The 18868-nt window shown below is 28.0% G+C and overlaps 2 protein-coding genes across 6 annotated transcripts in view; one reads left to right on the forward strand and one right to left on the reverse strand.

Moving 5' to 3' along the window:
- Positions 1 to 2616: 2616 nt before the first annotated feature.
- LOC113549185 (pseudouridine-metabolizing bifunctional protein C1861.05) overlaps positions 2617 to 18868 on the forward strand; it is a 193171-nt gene continuing 176919 nt past the window's right edge. For all 5 annotated transcript variants that reach the window (XR_003404914.1, XR_003404913.1, XM_026950371.1 and 2 more), the window contains exons 1-8: positions 2617 to 2997; positions 3112 to 3255; positions 3363 to 3438; positions 3568 to 3710; positions 3791 to 3983; positions 4081 to 4212; positions 4292 to 4422; positions 4497 to 4553. Coding sequence is in view for 3 of the 5 variants with exons in the window: in XM_026950371.1 (XP_026806172.1) it covers positions 2806 to 2997; positions 3112 to 3255; positions 3363 to 3438; positions 3568 to 3710; positions 3791 to 3983; positions 4081 to 4212; positions 4292 to 4422; positions 4497 to 4553 (1068 nt within the window). In the remaining 2 variants the exon portion in view is untranslated. The remainder of the gene's footprint in view (positions 2998 to 3111; positions 3256 to 3362; positions 3439 to 3567; positions 3711 to 3790; positions 3984 to 4080; positions 4213 to 4291; positions 4423 to 4496; positions 4554 to 18868) is intronic.
- The window catches only part of LOC113549186, a 67425-nt gene continuing 53428 nt past the window's right edge, over positions 4872 to 18868 (reverse strand). The window contains exons 2-5 of the mRNA XM_026950372.1: positions 14440 to 15064; positions 8182 to 8500; positions 7337 to 7506; positions 4872 to 7024 (exon numbers count right to left, since the gene is read on the reverse strand). Coding sequence (XP_026806173.1) covers positions 6792 to 7024; positions 7337 to 7506; positions 8182 to 8500; positions 14440 to 15019 — 1302 coding nt within the window. The 5' untranslated portion in view covers positions 15020 to 15064 and the 3' untranslated portion in view covers positions 4872 to 6791. The remainder of the gene's footprint in view (positions 7025 to 7336; positions 7507 to 8181; positions 8501 to 14439; positions 15065 to 18868) is intronic.

The raw sequence follows: 18868 nt of genomic DNA on the forward strand, positions 1-18868 counted from the left end.
ATTTGTGTGCACACTCATTTCCCCTTAAACTTGGTCATACTTTTGCATGTATAAAAATTAGGGTGCACAAATAAATACATTAAGACTATTGAGTGTAGTTGACTTTAAGTTGTAATGGTAAGAATGTAATGTTCAATTAAATAATATAATTTAGATTATAGGTAATGTAATAAATATTCAAAATATTAATTATATTCTTCTATTCAGCTAGCTTTGGTGGTTGTGGTTAGTTATCATTTGTCTGATCAATGAGCAAGTCGATAATTTATTTGAAGTATAAGTAATAAAAAAAAAATAAGTATAAAGCCATATAACCATATAATAGGTATTTATCTTTATACAGAATTTACTAGTAACTCAATAGGTACGTACCATATTAAAAACACATAGGAATATAACACGATTATACAAATCTTACAATATAGGTACACAACAACGTCAATAACGATCTTATTAATTACAAATGTCCAGTCGGAAAATAGATTTTGGTACTTTGTTGTAGCTTGTAGGTATTCAAAAACGAATAGGTCCCTAATCGTAGATCCTAAAATGTTAACCAAATATTTGTCTATTCAATTGACGAAGTATGAGATTTTAATTTTCTTTCTATAAACTTAGATTAAAAAATTTACGCTCAGTGGAAAAACTTAAAAATAATTTTTTCATATGTAAAATAACAAGGGTGATTGTAATTAAACGGTTTTCGCTTTTTTAGATTAATGTAAATAGTACTATCTATACTATTATTAATCGTAGAAACATTCCACTGCTATTTAAATTAGAATTTTTGAAGCTCTTGCCTATTTATACGACTTACAGGTATAAATGAATAAATATAAATAATACAAATGTACGCTCTACTGCTCGAGACCATACCGTCCGAGACTGACCGTCGTAAATTGTAATGTCTATATCACCTACTGGCTACTGTTCAGTAAACTCGTACGATGGTACTATCGTAGAATTATATTTGCTGTCTATGGAATTATTAATATTAATAGCAAATAGAACCAATATAGTTATATAATAAAATACAACAAATGCCTATAACAATATATAGATACATCATACATATCAAGTGCGTAGCCAGAGGGGGTGTTTTGGGTAGTGGCGGAGCCAGATATTTTTTACCAGGCGAAATTTTTTTCTAATGCGGCATTTATGTATGACTACTCGATCACCCATTAATTTGTTTATACCATATTTTCAGAAAAGTACTACTAAAATTGTTTTGGGTGTAATATGTAATATTTCTAAATAAATAATCAAAAAATATAGGTACCTAGTTTATTATTATCACAAATTTACTACAGTAACACTTCAAATTTCTTCCGTTTTTTTTATTTGTTCCTGTGTAACAATACATAACTTTTTATTTTTTAATGTATGAGATTTTAGAAAGTGTGCCGTCAGTATTAACTCTATTAAGTATATTTGATTCTAAATGTGGAAAAAGAGTAAATTTAAATATTACAGTCAAACTTAAAATAATATAGCTTAAGTCTAAAAGCTCTTTAAAGTAATTAATACTATTTTGTATATAAGTAATGATAAACAATTCTTTATTTACTTACATATTTTTAACATAAAATTATAGGGAGGCAATGGAGGGGCAAATTCAAATGTCGGTGGGGGCTTTCCTACCCTGGCCCTCTCTAACCGCCGCCCCTGGTTTTTGGTGTTAAAAAGAGCCCGGAGCCCCCCTTATATAAAACTACATGTTAAAAATGATTCAGGTTTTATCGATAAACATTGGGCGCCGGAAGCCCAATGTTTTGACAAGAGAAAGTCGTTTGTATTACATTAATATAAATATTATTATAATTTTTTCATTTAAATTTAATATTATTCAATAGGTAGGTACATTATATATTTTGTTCAAAGAAATATTCAAAAGTTAAGTATATTTTTTGATTTATTAATCTGACCGTATAGCTTCATGATGGATGTGTGAACACTGAGCCCCTCTCCAAGTTGTATTTGAATATTAAATTCAAATAACTCCCTTTTAAAAATTTCTGATTACGCCTTGGGCGTCCGAGGTATAACCAACACTTACTAAAGGAAATATATAAAACGTTATTTTACTTTCCCGGTTTTTTGGAACAACATAACGATAGGTAAATTAATAATATTTATTAATGTTGGTATATAAATATAACTAGTATTGTGTTTGATGTATTTAAATTTATTATCGTCCATCGACGTACTTATTAAATATATTAGTAGTAAATATTGAAATAGCCATAAATTGTAATTGAATGGGTACTTAATACAATTTGTAGGAAATAAAAATTATGTATAACAACATAATAATATCACTATGGAATATTAGCGATAAGCAACGATTAGGTACCTACTGATTTTTTTTATTATAGTAGGTTAAACCACTAATCTATGTAGGTTCTATGTTTATATCGTTTTTTATTAACATTGGTTAATCTATTTTCCTACCACTGCTGTGTAATACTTGTATACTAATAATTAACTGTATACGCAACTTATCTAACCGTGTACAGAGACTACAAAGGTCAATCCATTGGATGCTTATTGAATTAATTAAATAATATTATAACGTTATTACTCCGTAAAATATAATAAACAGTTGAATGTTCTCATAAGTGTTTTATCTTTGTACCAAACCTCTACACGCCTTACCAATACTTAGTGATTATACCTACCAAAACACTACATTTTGTTTATATCTACCTACTAATTTTAAATTTATGTTGCTCACATTCAAATTATAATATAAGTTGCAATATTCAGCGTAATCATAATAGTGCACACCACCCACGCTTCATTATGAAGGGAAATTTCAAGTATGTGTGCCGCTATTTTTCTAGAAGTTCTATAGATATTACACCCGAAGTTAAAAACGCTCTGAATAACCGAAAACCAGTAATTGCATTGGAATCAGCTCTTATTACACATGGATTACCATATCCAAAAAATGTAGAGACTGCTTTAGAAATGGAACACATCATAAAATCACATGTAATTATTATAACATAATATAAGTATAATATATCTTTACAGTAATAGTATATCTTATAATAATATAGTCTACTGTCTATTTTATAATTTATATTTTAAATTTTTTCTGTCTAGAATATTATTCCAGCTACAATTGGTATAATTAATGGCAGAGTTAAGGCCGGTATGTGTCCAGAACAGATTAATGTTCTTGGCATGCCAGCTGAGAAAAAAACAATCAAAGTTTCTCGAAGAGATTTTCCTTTTGTGCTCAGCCAAGTAAATCTCAAAATATTTTCCTATTTATATTTTGAAATACTCCTATGATATTTTTAATTAAATTAAAGTCTAATTACTGATTTGTAATGTTTTAACTATAATTATAGGGTTTAAATGGGGGAACTACAGTATCCGGCACATTGGTTATTGCTAATGCTTTGGGCTTAAAATTCTTTATTACTGGTATGTACTCACCTAATCTATTTACCTGAAAATTAGGTAATATGTATCTAATATATACATATTACAAATAACGTTGAAAAAAGTTTAAAAATGTATTACCATTAATTAATTAATTTTTATTATATTCAGGTGGAATTGGTGGAGTTCATATAGATGGTCAAAATTCCTTAGATATAAGTGCTGATTTATTTGAGTTGTCCAGATGTGCAATAATGGTAGTATCTGCTGGTATAAAATCTATACTTGATATAGGAAGAACTTTGGAATATCTAGTAAGTATTTATGTACTTGGTGTCATTTTGGAATAGTTATTATAAAAATATATTCCACTAATCAACTATTTAAATTAAAGGAAACTGTGGGTGTTTGCGTTGCTTCATATGATTCAAATGGGGAATTTCCTGCATTTTATACTAAATTAAGCGGATATCAGTCTGTATGTAATGTAACTTCACCCTATGAAGCAGCTGGCCTGTTAGAACAATGTCAAAATACGGGATCTGGTGTTTTGTTAGCCGTTCCAATACTAGAAGAGAAAATAAAAAGTAACTATACCTTGCATTATAAATAATTGTATACCTATGTAAATACGGTACAATAATACAATATGATTAACAAATAACATGATTTAACTTTTTAAAGAAACAGAAATTGACAAAGCAATAGAAAATGCTCGTCAGATGTGTGAAAAACAAGGAATAGTGGGAAAAAATATTACTCCTTTTGTTCTGAGTGAAGTTAGTCGACTGACAAAAGGACTTTCTATGGAAACTAGTAAAAATATAAAATAAGCTATTCAATTAAGTACCTAAGTTTTATATTTTATTTTTTCATGATTATTATTTTTTTTTAGACATTTCTTTATTGAAGAATAATTCTTTGATTGGAAGTAAAATTGCATTGGAGTATTATTCAAAATTGTCTTCTACTTCAAAATCAATTTTTGAAGTAAAAAAGAGTCTAAAAAAATCAAGAAATTCTCCTGTACGTATATTAAACTTTTAACTTTTGGTTGATATTTTAAAACTATAAATTATTATTATTGTTTTGAGATCTAGGTAGTAATTGGTGGTAGTAATGTTGACTATGTGCTTCAAGTTGATGAAGATTTAAAGGTAAGTTAAAATTTATAAGTTATAACTTTATTAATTGGTAATTATAAGTTTAAATACATACAAATAATTAAATTTGGTAATTTGAAATTTGTTTAAAATAAATATTTATAATACTATTTAATATTTATTAACTACTATTTATGTGTCAACATTAGTAGAATTATATGATAATATTATAATATGATAGGAAAATAAGGATAGGTATTTTAGAATATGATTAAAAACAATATTGATAAATCATTATTTTAATAATAATATTAATAATAATTATAATAGCTCTAGGAATGCTTAAAAAATAATAGTACAAAGTTTACAACATTTATTGTACAACAAACATTTTAACATTTTATTTTTAATTAAGTAATAACAAATAAAACATACCTAACCACGGTTTGCTAGTACAGTCAAACTTTTGCATACATTTTCATGATTGTATTAAAGACAATTGGGAAGCGACAAGTCCATGACACAAGAAAATAGGCTATACATAATATTAGAATTAACAGTATTATAAAATTTAGTTCCATTGGAAAACTAAAAATTTAAGATAAGAAGTATAACTATTTTATATTAAATTAGAAATAAGTAGGTTGTAATGATCTTGTTTTAGATTTTCAACAATCAAATAGTTATAATAATAAGGAAATTAGGTTTAGTTTTTAAGTACTTATATAAATTTGACTGCAAAATAAAGTTTTGAGTTCATTATATACTCATTACCATAAAGAATGCTTTATAGTTCATTGTTCATTGACATTTAAAAGTAAGTACCTAATCATATTTTTGCTGGAAGTAAAATCTTTTTTTTTTTAACTTGGTAGTTAATTATTTCAAAATTGTTATTTAAACATTTTTGTATATATATCGAGGTATCCGCTTTGAGCTACTCGAATTAAACTTCTATCGAGTTCATAGATCTTTTTTTAAGTTATCTCATATGAGATTATAATATATTATCTAAGTAGATTCATTGGGTGACTGTATACCATAAGCATTTATGAATAGCTTAATTGAAAGTAAGACAAATAGAATTTAATTTAATTAAAATATAAAATAAACTTGTCACCAGAAGTTTGTAAAAACTTAAAACTGTATTAATATGATTCAAATACATTCAAGGTTTAATGAGAGTATATAATTATTTGTTATTATATCAAATTGTGTATATAAATTCATATAGTTAATAACAATTATGTAAGATGTTTTCCTTTTAAGATGTAGGTACTAAAATAACACTATACTTATACCTCTTTAGACGCTTGAATAAATAGTTCAATCCCTATTGATAATCTGTTTTGCTAGCAATATTTTTCATAATTTTATTATATTAAGATTTCCAAACTTACAAAAAATAAATGAATAAATAAATGTAAAATATCATTAAATAAAATCACTTTATGTTGGAAATAGATTGCAGAAAAATTGTTATTTATTATTTAGTTAAAATTTTAAATTAAATATAGAAGTTTGAATCGCTCAATCTTTAGTGTAATATTTTGAAATAACATGTATTACTATAATTTATATTTATACAATTTATTGAAGGAGTACCAAATTATATTTTACTTACAAAATTTGACTTTTTTTTAAAAATATTACTATAAATGTCACTAACACAAAAAGTTAAGGCAGAATGAAAGGGTTCAATTAATAATGCAATAGAATTTGAAGAAAAAAATATTAAATTTGAAATAGGTATCTATAAAAAAAAATATCGAGGTAATGCAAATCCTTCGAATACAACCATTGGATGATTCATAAAATTAATTCAACATAACCACAAATGTGTTTTTATAAGTTGATTTTTAATCATTATACATTTCTTTTATTAATTATTATTGTTACACTTAATCAATTTATTGACATGTAGCACCATGTAGTCTACTCCAATCACATTTATGCCTAACAGTTTATTAGTTAATTAACCATTTCGATGTTTCAAATTATTTGTTTAGGTATGTACTTGTATAATGACAAATTATAATTTTATTTTTTATACTATTTTTAGTTTTTATTTTGAAATCTATTTTTATAGTATTCTTTTTCGTTTTTTTTTTTTTTGAATAAATTATAATGTAGGTATCACGTAAAAAATGCATCTTCCAATTTTAATAATATTTTTTGTTTTTATTTTTTATTTTTCGTTTAATAACTTTTATGCGGTTTTGGTGTCGCCAACAATGGGAATTTTTGGTTACTGTCAATCACTCGGAACCAAGCGGCCACGCATCTTCGTAGTCATATTTGATTCTTGTGTCTGGTGGTTAGTAGTCGATTTACATCTTTTAACTCGTGAAGTTCGTAGTTACTCTTACTAGATGAGCCTGTCAATCGCTTGTCATCACACAATAATAACGCACTGTGGCTATTAGTGTCTGATTCATTGCCGTCCGTGTTCGAGGACTTTACCCTGAATGTCGCTTCTATCGAACGACCTTTTAGAAGTGGTTTCACTCCATCTAAACTTCCTTCTGAAATTAAAATTAAAATGTATTAAAGTTTCTTTTGATTTATTTAATCTTGTATTATAATTTTGGGTAGTTGCACTTCAAAGTTAAAGTTCAATGACTTTATTTTTGTTAAGTTTAAAATAGCTCTAATTGACGTTATATTTATAATATTAAATTAAAAAAAAATTAAAATGTACTCCTTTAACGATGTATTATTATTTATTATGTATGCTGTATCTGATATTCTAGTTTGAGAATTATCGATAAAAAAATATTTTTTATTTTTGTAAAGTACACATAGATATAATAGGCTCTTAGAAATATCGTTCTTACCTATTTGAGTGTCTTGTCTCATAGGAGTAGATACACGTACTACGCTACCATTATGTTCAACTTTTTGTAACAACTTCCCTGTAGCTTGTTGGGGTACATTGACTAATTCTAGTCGAGCTGTATCTCCATGAAGTATTTTTATTTTTTGTATCATTTCTCGAATTTCATACCTGTAAAAATAAGGATTTTAATCATGAAATAAAAAAAAAAATGACTAAGATTTTATTAGAAATTCATTTTTGTATTTTTGAAATTCTTTCTAGAATCAATTACTTACAGAATATTTCTAATCATAATAAAATGTACGTATTAATTTCAATACGTGTCTTCGACTTATATATGATTACCTATATTTTATTTTATAAAGTATCATTAAAAAATGTTTTGATTATATTGACTAATTAATAATCAATAACTCAGTGCAAATAAAAAAAATATTTATAAATATTCTTATAACATATTTATCAAGCTGTTTATTCGTAAGTATAATAGGTTAGAGTGGTTAGACTGTGTATTATATTGAATTTATTTTGTATCTGTATCTCAAAATCAATGGTAGCGACCGCATTGTTAGAAAACTCAATAGGTCAATCTGCTCATTTAAATACAAAAGAAACAAATACAACTTAGATATTGAATAAGATGTTGTGTTTGTAGAGAAGTGTGATGAATAATGTATATTGTATATATGTAGGTACGTACTGCCTATTCGTATATATAAATAAGGCTGACGATATTCATCAATATTCAGGATATCCTTGTTTAATCATTAATGTTACGGGTGTAAAAGTTGTCTAAAGCCTTACAGAATAAAGTACTAAAATACTCGTCTAGATCCAGTTTACCTCAGAATGCCTAGAAAACACAGTTTCAAAAATGATATGACACAGTAACCGAGGACGAACAAGACGTCGGCACTTCTACGTATCCACGCCATCAGCGCTCGTTCACATCCGGGATAGTAGTACCGGTACGAAGGCAGCCGACACTTCATTGGCATCTCTTCCATGTTGTCGTGCTCTTCCGCTTGGACCGTGGTCAATATAGCAGTAGTTGTTGTTTGTGGCTGCCAGTAATCCCTTCGGAATGCTGATGCCACTGCTTCTGGCTTATGGTAGCAGCAGCTATCCGGTAGCACTGTCGTGTAATCGACAAAGTGTTCAACTAGAAAGTAATAAGAAAAATATTTTATTTTTGTTCAACTAATTGTTAGAACGATGATATTTTATTCATGATATAATAATTTATATACTTTTTATTGTATTATGCTGGTTACAAAAATTAATAAAATATAATATACAAGATATTATGATTTAAACACCGCGAAATTATCTTCTAAATAGGACCAAGGTTTGCGACAAATGTACGTTAAATTATACCTCCTCATTAAATTAAAGTTGACCAAACTCATGTGTATATTTCCAAAACTTCACTTTACTTAAACAGTAAATATGCATTATGGGAAACAGCGGGGACTGTACTACTAAAGTTGTTTCAATTGTCAATTCTCTATTTGCTTTTTGCTCGAAATATAATTAATTTATCTATTTATTTTATCACTGTTCGCTTTCAATAAAATTATATACTTCAAATATTTGATTGTTGACAAAATATAATAATAAATAATTGATAATAATTGTCTTTTTTCGAAATATGTACGGTTTGTATATTGGTAATGCACTTTTATTAAGCATAAATTAAATGGTATCTATCTCACATTTGAATGTTTGTTATAAAATTTATACTTAGTGGAAAACATATATTTTAGTAAATGCAATAACGTGGATAATTTTTATATTTATTTTTTTATGACATTGATACCTATTTACAATAATTGTCAAAATCTCTAGGCTATTTATATTGAAACAAAAATAATAAAAAAAAAAAATTATAATTTTAACTAATACTAAATATATTATAACTATAAATAATTGTGTTATCTACGTATAATGTATGGTATCTATAGATATATTATAATTTATAGTTTATAATATTTTTAAAATTAGTATATAATTTAAAATATTTCCACTAAGTTTTTAGTTATTTGTTTTCTAGTAAGTTGGAACTATAAAACTTCCATAATTTTAAGCAGTGCGTATTACTATTACCTACACAAGAAATACAATTTAATCTTTTTAAATGTTATGTATATACATTTATTTAATTTATAACCATAATTCAGTTATTTTTAACTATAATTTGTACATATATTATCATATTTTAAATATTTTTATATATGTTACCTATTAGTTTGAAAAATTAGTTTCAACTTATAATTAATTATAAAATAATTTCAGGTATAAAATGTTGGTTTTTTGAAGAAATACTGGTTGGTCTGTTATTAGATTAATACCAAAAAATAATTTCTTGTATGTATCATCATTATTAATGTGATAAAAGTTCTTTTTGTATTAAAATTATTTTTTTAAATATAGATGTTGTATTATATTGATCATTATATATATAATTTTCTTATAATTTATAGTATATTTATGTATTAGTTTCACAATTTTGTTTTGGTTTTTTTTTTTATATAACTTTATTTAACTTATCTAATAAGTGTTTTTTTAGTGGTAAGAAGAATCATATGTTTATTTTAAAATTTTAATTCAATGACAATAGCATAGGTACTATGGTAAAAAAAAAGTACATGACAGTAATTTTTCTGAATTTTTCTCGTGCCGATTTATAATTAATATTTAATTTTTTCCTACACATAGATGGAGGCTAGTGATATCTGGACGTATCAATGATTTCGTTTTAAACAAAACGCTAGATAATCGTTGATTATCATTGTATTTATATAAATTATCATACTGTATTTTTTACGAAGATGCATGATGATGTTTGCATTTTTTCTATAACTTTACACACGTCTATTTAGAATTAACTATATGCACTGTGTTTTTGTTTTAAGTCCAACTTACTTATTAATAATTTTAATATAAATACTGTTGTAGTTACCTAATATACTAACTAAACTATTATATAATGTACTTATAATATATTAGTTTAAACAAATTAAAGCTCAGTTCTACTCGTATATGGTAATCAAGTTTGGTTAACGCTCTTTAAATGGTATTTCTTCCTAGACATTTTGTAATTTTTATTGAATTTCGCGATTTTTAATTGATGGATTGATACAATAATTTAAACTAAATTTTTTCTAAAAAAATATTTTATTTTCATATTTTATGAATGATGTGTATATATTGTATTGATTTAAAATTTAAATCTGCATCTGTTTTTCGGGTAAAAGTTTGAAGGTTTTGTCTTAAAATATTCATTTGGACCCTTCTAAATAGCCATAATTTGTATTGATTTTTTGTTATTTTGATACAATTTAGAAAAAAATAAACTTATAGAAAAGTACTCGATTTTCAATGATAATATGTTTTAATAATAAACGGACGCTGATTAGTGGTACATTTTTACATAGTTAGGATTTTAAAATTAGTAATTTTATTTTTACTAATACAATTTTTATGACATTTAATACAATACATACTTATTTATTTATTCATGTTATATTACCTTTTATTCAAAACTTAAAAAAAGTCTTGTTTAATTAACTGCTGAAATTTTGAATTAGGTATAATAAAATTTAGTTATTTTCAAAATTATTATTAAAATAAATGTATTATGCAAGTAGAAATATCTAAAAACTATTTTATTTTATTTTTTATAGGTAAAGTTATTATTTTTAGAAGATTTTATTAGAAATTGTTATTTTTTTCTGATTTTGAGCATCTGCTTATATAGAAACTACCATAACTATTACTTCTTCTGATATATTACTATCTAGTGCTATTTTAGCTTTCATTTCTTTTTACATAATATTATTATCAATGTTGGCGTAGAATGAATTTATGTGTATGGTGGGGGGGGGAGATGCTATAATTTATTATAACCAAATAATGTTTCGATTTTATGATATACACCATAATATATTCAAAAACATATCACAAAAATATGCTCGATAATTTTTATTTTCTTCTGACTGTCCTTTGATTAATACTCAATTTTGTTAAAAAATAAATTAAAATAATATAATATTTTAATAACTTAAACAATTCTATGATGTATTTTGAATGTTTAACACAAATAAAAAATATTTAATAACCTAATTAATATAATTTATTTATATAATTTATATTCATTTAAATTATACAAACAACTAATTTAGAGACATTTTAAAACAGTTTAATCTTCGTTGTAATTGTCATCTACAATATAAATTTACTTCAATATATTAAATTAAATTTTTTTGTTGATGAGTAGTTAACTTACGTATGACAATATTAATATACATCTTTGAAAGTTTTAATAAATTTAGATTTTTAAGTACATATACCTAATACTTAAATTAAACAAAATAAAATAAAAAACTTTTAAAACCAGGCATTGTATTAACTAATGAGGTTCTTAATTAGTGTTAATTTTTTCAAAGTAAATATTGAATAAAAATGCATATTTATTCATTAAACTAGTTACCTCTTATATTATTAAACATATAGGTAATAAAATTATTTTATGTAGGTATATGAATACATTTGTTATTGTTATATTATCATATTAGAAGGACTCTCTTGTAATACGCCTATGCTTTTCAAGTTTTATGTATAAAAAATAAAATTAATTATCATGGAAAGTGTACATTGAATACAATATAGTTGTATTCTAAATAGTGGGTCAACGATTATGACTTACAGCCGTTGAGAAAGTTCGAAGATATAGGTCTATTATAAGGCTGTATGCAATAAATGCTGAATAATTAAGCCTGTATATTCCGGTAACCATTTATAACACAAGAGACATTGTAATTAATAACGTAGCTTAACTAGAATTTCTAACGAGGTTTAGAACCATAAATCTCTTACAGAATTTAGGTTTTTGAAAATGTGTCATACATTTTTTCATCATTTTGTTTTTACTATTTTAAAAGTAGTAGAATAAATAAAAATTATATTATTTTGTATCTATATGCATTATGCATAGCTAATATTTTACTTTTTAAATTAGAGATACAATTGTTTATGTAAATATCATTAAACTAACTTCGCTATACCTACAAATATAATATAGTGATATCGGATTTAAGATTTCTAAAGATCGCAATTATTGTTCATTTTGGTATGTAAATTAAACATAACGAGTCACTGCTCAGCAATCATTAATTCTTAGTAATAAACCATATAGTTAAATAATATGCTTATAATAATAAATTTAAATTACTTATATGTAACTTAGATTAATATAGAAAATAAATTTATTATTATATAATGCTAATACCATGTAAAGTAGAGTAGTTGCTAAGATTAGACTTAAAATGTTTAAATGTGTATCATTATCGTAACTTCTATCATATATCGATATCGATTTGTGTGCGTTTCGGTGTATTTTCGTAAAAATAACTTACAACTAAAAATATTTGCTGGAAGAAGAGCAGGTCGTGTGAATAGATGGCATCAGTCTAAGTAAACGGTTAATGGTAGGTACTCACCAGTATACCACACAATATGTATTTAAAATGTATACATACACAATTGATAGCGTTGAAAATCGTTCGTAATTGTATAATATATGCGTACGAATATATTTTATTGCGGCGTACTTGGGTTAAAATTGTATTTGAAATTTTGGAGTCAAGAATATTTTATCAGGTGTAAATAATACATCGTCCTAACAATTTATTTTCAAACGTGAAAAATAAGTTTATTTATACACACACTCCTTTACGGCCTACGTACGCATAATAATAAAATAATAATAATTTGTAAACTTTGTGTGACCCAATGAGGCAAGTCCTATAATGGCTTGTGGGTGTGGGCACGAACAGACGATGACGATGTCGATTTTTTGTATATCTATGTATATATATATATTATATAGATATTATGTGCCTCCCACAAAACAAAATTAAATCATAACATGAAAAAAAGTTCGGTGTCATATAAAAATTATATTAACTAACCATAGTATTGAAAATTTACAATGTCAATCTAAAGTAGTAAATAAAAAATATAAATATGTTGTGACTGTATGTCGATCCATATTATTGCGCGTAGTTCAAAATTGGGGGAGGTTCATGTGGTCACTAGAGGGCATTATTTTAAGGGTGGCCAATTTTGATGGTTCCTACATGTTAAGATATGTTTTATAATTATACCTAGTTAAAATGAGATAAAACAATTTAAAACGTCGTATTCTTGTTATTTTATACGAGTATCTATAAATTAATTTTTTCGATGAGTACGACCTTAATATATTCAGTCACTAAATATTATTTACGATCTAACGATTTAGTGTATAAATAATATAGTTGAAATAAAATTTAAAATTGATTAGTGATAATTACTGATTATTAGGATCTATTTTAAGGTATTACTCCTTTGAATTACTCGTTGTGCATTTTTTTATAAAAGTATAACAAAAATATAAACATATAGGTAGTCACAAGTTGTATAATAATAGTATATTATTGTTCAAATTAAAAGGATTGAAATCAGCGAATAATTTATTTCTTTAAAGTTTTATTTTTTTGACGTCGAAAAATCGTCTTCATCACTTCAAAATCATTAGACCGCTGAAACACTATAAAAATCTTAAATCACTTTTCGTCGGATTTCTTATCGGATTTCTTATGTGTCACGTGTTGTGTTAATCGTCGATTTGGAAGTATTTGAACTGTCGACTGTATTGACTGTATTTAAAATTTATGTTCGCGTAGTCGTACACGTATACCTATAAAATGTGTCAATTTTTTTCACTGGCGGGCCGTGGACGAATTGCCCCCGAAGCCCTGGACTTACAGTCGCGCGCACAGATCATCAGCCGAGGTACTCTGCACACGGTTCGCAGCTACACCCGGTGGACCGCGTCCCCCCGCAGCCGGACACCGCTGTGGCCACACTTAATATCCCATCTCCCCCCCCACCCCCGAACCGCGGTGTAGCATATATACACAGGCGCATATAAAATATACCCGTCAGACCGGCGCGGTCCCGGGGCGGACGTATGCGGTAACGATGTAATATTATAACATTACACGGATATACAACAACAATAGTATTGATATATTAGGGCGAACAAGAAGCACTCACCGCCCAGTTGCACGGTGACGTTGAAGAAGTCCGGCGGCCCGTTGACGCCGCAACACTCGTGGTCGCGCTGCAGGTCGTCCCAGACGGCCGTGAACCGCCTGTCGTGGCCGTAGTCCGCGGCCAACCGGTCCCGGAGCGCCGGTTTCAGCCGGGCCACCATTTTGTCGTACCTGTACACCCAGTAGACGCCCAGCACGGCGTCGCCGACCAGCAGGCCGAGCAGCAGCAGCCAGTAGACGTTGAGCAGCCGCTCGCTGAGCGACCGGGCGCCCAGGAAGCCGACGATCTGCAGCACGGTGCACTGGACGAAGAGCGCGGCGTACACGTACAGCAGGCTGGGATGGCACAGGTCCAGGCCGGGCACCAGGTGCCGCCGCTGGTCGGCCACCACCAGCTGGTAGGCGATCACCACGAAGCACACGACGCACACCATGAGCACGGTGTTGCACGTGTATATCCAGATACGGTAGTAGCGCATTGCCCGGTGTGCCGGTGAATGAGATACCGTCATCCGAACGGTAAAGCACTCGAATACGTCAGCGGCCAATAAGTGGTGCTGGATCAGCATAACGGGCATCATGGGGGTAACTTCATCCGCTCTATGTCGAAATAACCGCCGCCGCCGCTGTAAACCCAACAACAACAGTAATAATAATAATAATAATAATAAAAATTTTAGCGATGATAATAATAGTGATAATAATAATTGTCGTCGTTGTTATGTCTTGGCGGCGCGCACGTCGGTACACGCATACCGCCGTACTAACGCGTGGCAGAGGAGGGCGGGCCGGAAGCGAACGGGCGGAAAACCTAACGTCTATAATGATGACCCGGTGCGGTGGAAAGAGGCGCTGCTGCTGCGGGTCAGCGATTAGGAGGCGCTCACACACGCACACATTGGACGATATTATCGTACGAGGACCGTTGGCCACGGTCGTGTGCGTTATCGTCGGCCAGACGTGTTAAATTAATTAATTGCGATGTCGTCGTGCGACGAGGTGTAGTAAAGGCGGCGTACCTTGTGCGTAAAGTCTCATACTCGGTAACGGATAAATTAAAAAAAATCCCGTCCGTTTTCAGGCGGTTCCGACACACATGGCCTCGGCGAGTACATTATCCGACCTCCATCGCATTGATTCGGAGTAGGTATACTTAGGTATATACCGTACACCGTGGCGTACGTGTAATGCGATAATGCGTACAATTACCTATACTAATGACCATAAGCACCTAATTACCGTGTGGCCGTATAGTGCATATCCGCGCGCGACAACTCCGTCTCGCTAATGCACGGTGACATGTAGCTATTTTTCGTCCTGAAACCGTTTTACATTTTAAATTTGAATTTTGAAACCGATCGCGATCGTTTTAAACTTGTAGATTTCAAAATTTTCATAAATCGCTTCCAAGTTAAAAATATCAAAAAAATCCGACGTTCAGGGACCCGAACAATTTTATCTTTATATCTTTAACAATGGACCGATTCGCTATAATATTGAATTCGATTGTTTTGAAATTCAGATCGTTATACGGACATATCACACCCCCTAGAGTCTAGGGGTTAGGTCAGGGGAGGAGCCTGGACGACGTCCTCTCAAACACGAGGATAAGGATCTTTACGTTTGTTGTTTTACAAGTTTGTCACGACTTTAGTGCTATTTCTACGATAACTCGTCCCCCTCATCTATTTACTTTGTGTATATCGTACACGATCACTATAGTAGTGATGCAGAATATCATACATCTGACTCATCAGCCGTCACACACTCCGCCGAGCATATTTGATACTCTGCAACGACGTTACAGTACCTATTCATCGTTTAGTAGCATTAACGCTCCAAGTATGTGCTTGAAAAAGCACAATCTGCCTCCGAAAACAAATTCTCGTCTATCGTCTCGGTAGTGTACAGTATTCAATTTAGTTAGTCAGTTATATAAATGTATATATTAATATAATAGAAATGGTGTGTGTATAATATATGTTTATGTTTATGTTACAAACCTAGAGTTTAACTAGACAAACCGAATATTTTTCAAATTTAACGAACTCAAACTGAGCCAAATGTATTCAATTTTATTAAGATACTTATTTTTAATGTTTTTGTTTTCTAGTCAAATGGAAATTTTAAGTACAACTGATACTTTACAAAAGTTGGTATTTAAAGTATATTGTTGTTTTGGGTAATTTTAATGACAAGATAATTATTTTATAACTTGAACTAGATAATTCAAAAAATGTAGTTTTTAAGTATATATGATGGCAAGGAATTGAACTTTTACAAATGTTTTTACACAGAGTCTTAAAATGTATAAAAAAATACATTGAACTACTTTTATGTTATGATAAACTTTCAGTAGAAGATGTATTAAATTACGTTCAATATTCTACAGAGAATATACTATTATAATATACCTAATACAAGAAATTCTTCACTTGTTTCTGAGTTCACTGTTATGTGTAGGGCATAGAGGTTGGGTATACTAACATATTAAATTTTGGACGAGACTTTTATCGTATAATATAAAAGACGATTCTGAACAGAGATCAATTTACGTGATTGTTTGCATTATCATCTTCATACTTGTAATATTAATATAGAAAAAAAATTAAAAAAGATTTTCAATATATAAACATATCTATAGTTAGAATAATATATTAATAAATATAATATTATTCTAAACTTGAGACAATATTTAAAGTTTTTAATACTAAATTTAAAATTACAAATTGTATCAATATATTTAAAATTTAAATTTTCATATTTGTTTAATATCATTGTTAAATTTCGTTCTATATAGAATTTTAGAATTCGGCGCAGAGAAGTGATAAAATATTAATTATGTTCATATTGTTGGTTTTACAATTTTTTTTATTTTACAAGCATTATTTTACAGTTATAAGGATTATTGAAAATGTATAGCTAAAATATCTACATTTTATTAATTTTTTCTATATTTTACCATTTTTTTTTTTATACATACTTAAAAACCTACCTAAGTATATTTTATTTCAGATATTATAAGTTAGTAGGTAAATTAAAAAATAATATCTACTGTTTTATAGTTAAACACATTTTTTTGATTAAATTATAATAATTGAATCAATAATATAGTCATTAAAAGCATTTGTGTTTAAATTTAAATTTGAAACAATATAATTTTATCAATTTATTCATGTTCTTTAGTTATTAATCTATTAAGTGTTAAGACATTATTTTAATCTTATTAATTTAATTTGTTTCACTGAAAATTTTAATGCTAATGCATAATGGCTCGATTAATTGATCCCCAAAACCAATTGCGTTAAGCATTAAAATGTTTATAAATAATCGCTTCCTATGTAAGAATATTCAGATATCTTTATTCGTCGATAAACATAATGGTTCTACTATTCAAATTATTTACAAGTCATTAAATATTTCCCTTTAAATTACAAATTATGATTTATATCTTTTTTTTAAATCACGCTATGTTGTTTACGAGTTTGTCTTGAATGTGATTATTATTACGATATTATACAGATTAAAATAACATATTACATATTAATTACTAACCGTACACAAAAATGCATAAACATTACTATTTTCTCTATTATGAAATATAATGTTAAATTTATTTTAAACATTTAAATACTTATTTTAGATTCTATTTAATATTTATGTAGGTTTTTGTGAGATAATAATTAATATCTTGATAAGTCATTTGTTAAGTAAAAATAGATTTTCAATTAAAATTAACATAAACAGCAATATTAGGCACTTATAACGTCTTATCAAAATGTTAATATTTTATATTAATTTGATGAAATTATAAAGTAGATTACTATAATGATTAAATGCGTAAAATCAACTTTGTAAGCTACATTGAACATTTTCTTGGCCCATAGCCCAAATGCCTAATATTCATAAATATCGAGATGCCTTATAAATGTCAAAACAGAAGCACTAAGTTTGTTTTAAGCGTGCAATTTCGGAACATCATTTTTTACTTTTAGAAAATACCAAACTATTTCACAAGTCTTGGCAAGTTGAACATAACGTTTATTTATTTAATTAATAACGTTAACAAGAATACATTGAAACATTATTGTTAATTTATACTTTTATAGTTATTGTTGGAAAACTTTTGAAATTGTTTATTTCATAATCAAGATGTACCCGATTATGAAAGAAACTTGTTAAATAGATCGAGTTTTCTAAATTGGTTAGATTTGATGTAAAAAATGATCTGTCTAGAAAAGCTTTCGTATGAATGGATCACTGGAAAGGGAGGGGGACTACAGATTATTCTCCAATCATTTCCTATACGTATTTTTTTTGTGACTGATGTTTGACGTAAACGTCAAATAAAATCTCACACAAAGGAAAGCCATCTAATAGAATGATGGTTAAGCGCGCACATGTGTTTAATTTTTTTTTTTTAATTTATC

Source organism: Rhopalosiphum maidis, chromosome 4, assembly GCF_003676215.2.
Source record: "Rhopalosiphum maidis isolate BTI-1 chromosome 4, ASM367621v3, whole genome shotgun sequence".
Classification (NCBI taxonomy): Eukaryota; Metazoa; Arthropoda; class Insecta; order Hemiptera; family Aphididae; genus Rhopalosiphum; species Rhopalosiphum maidis.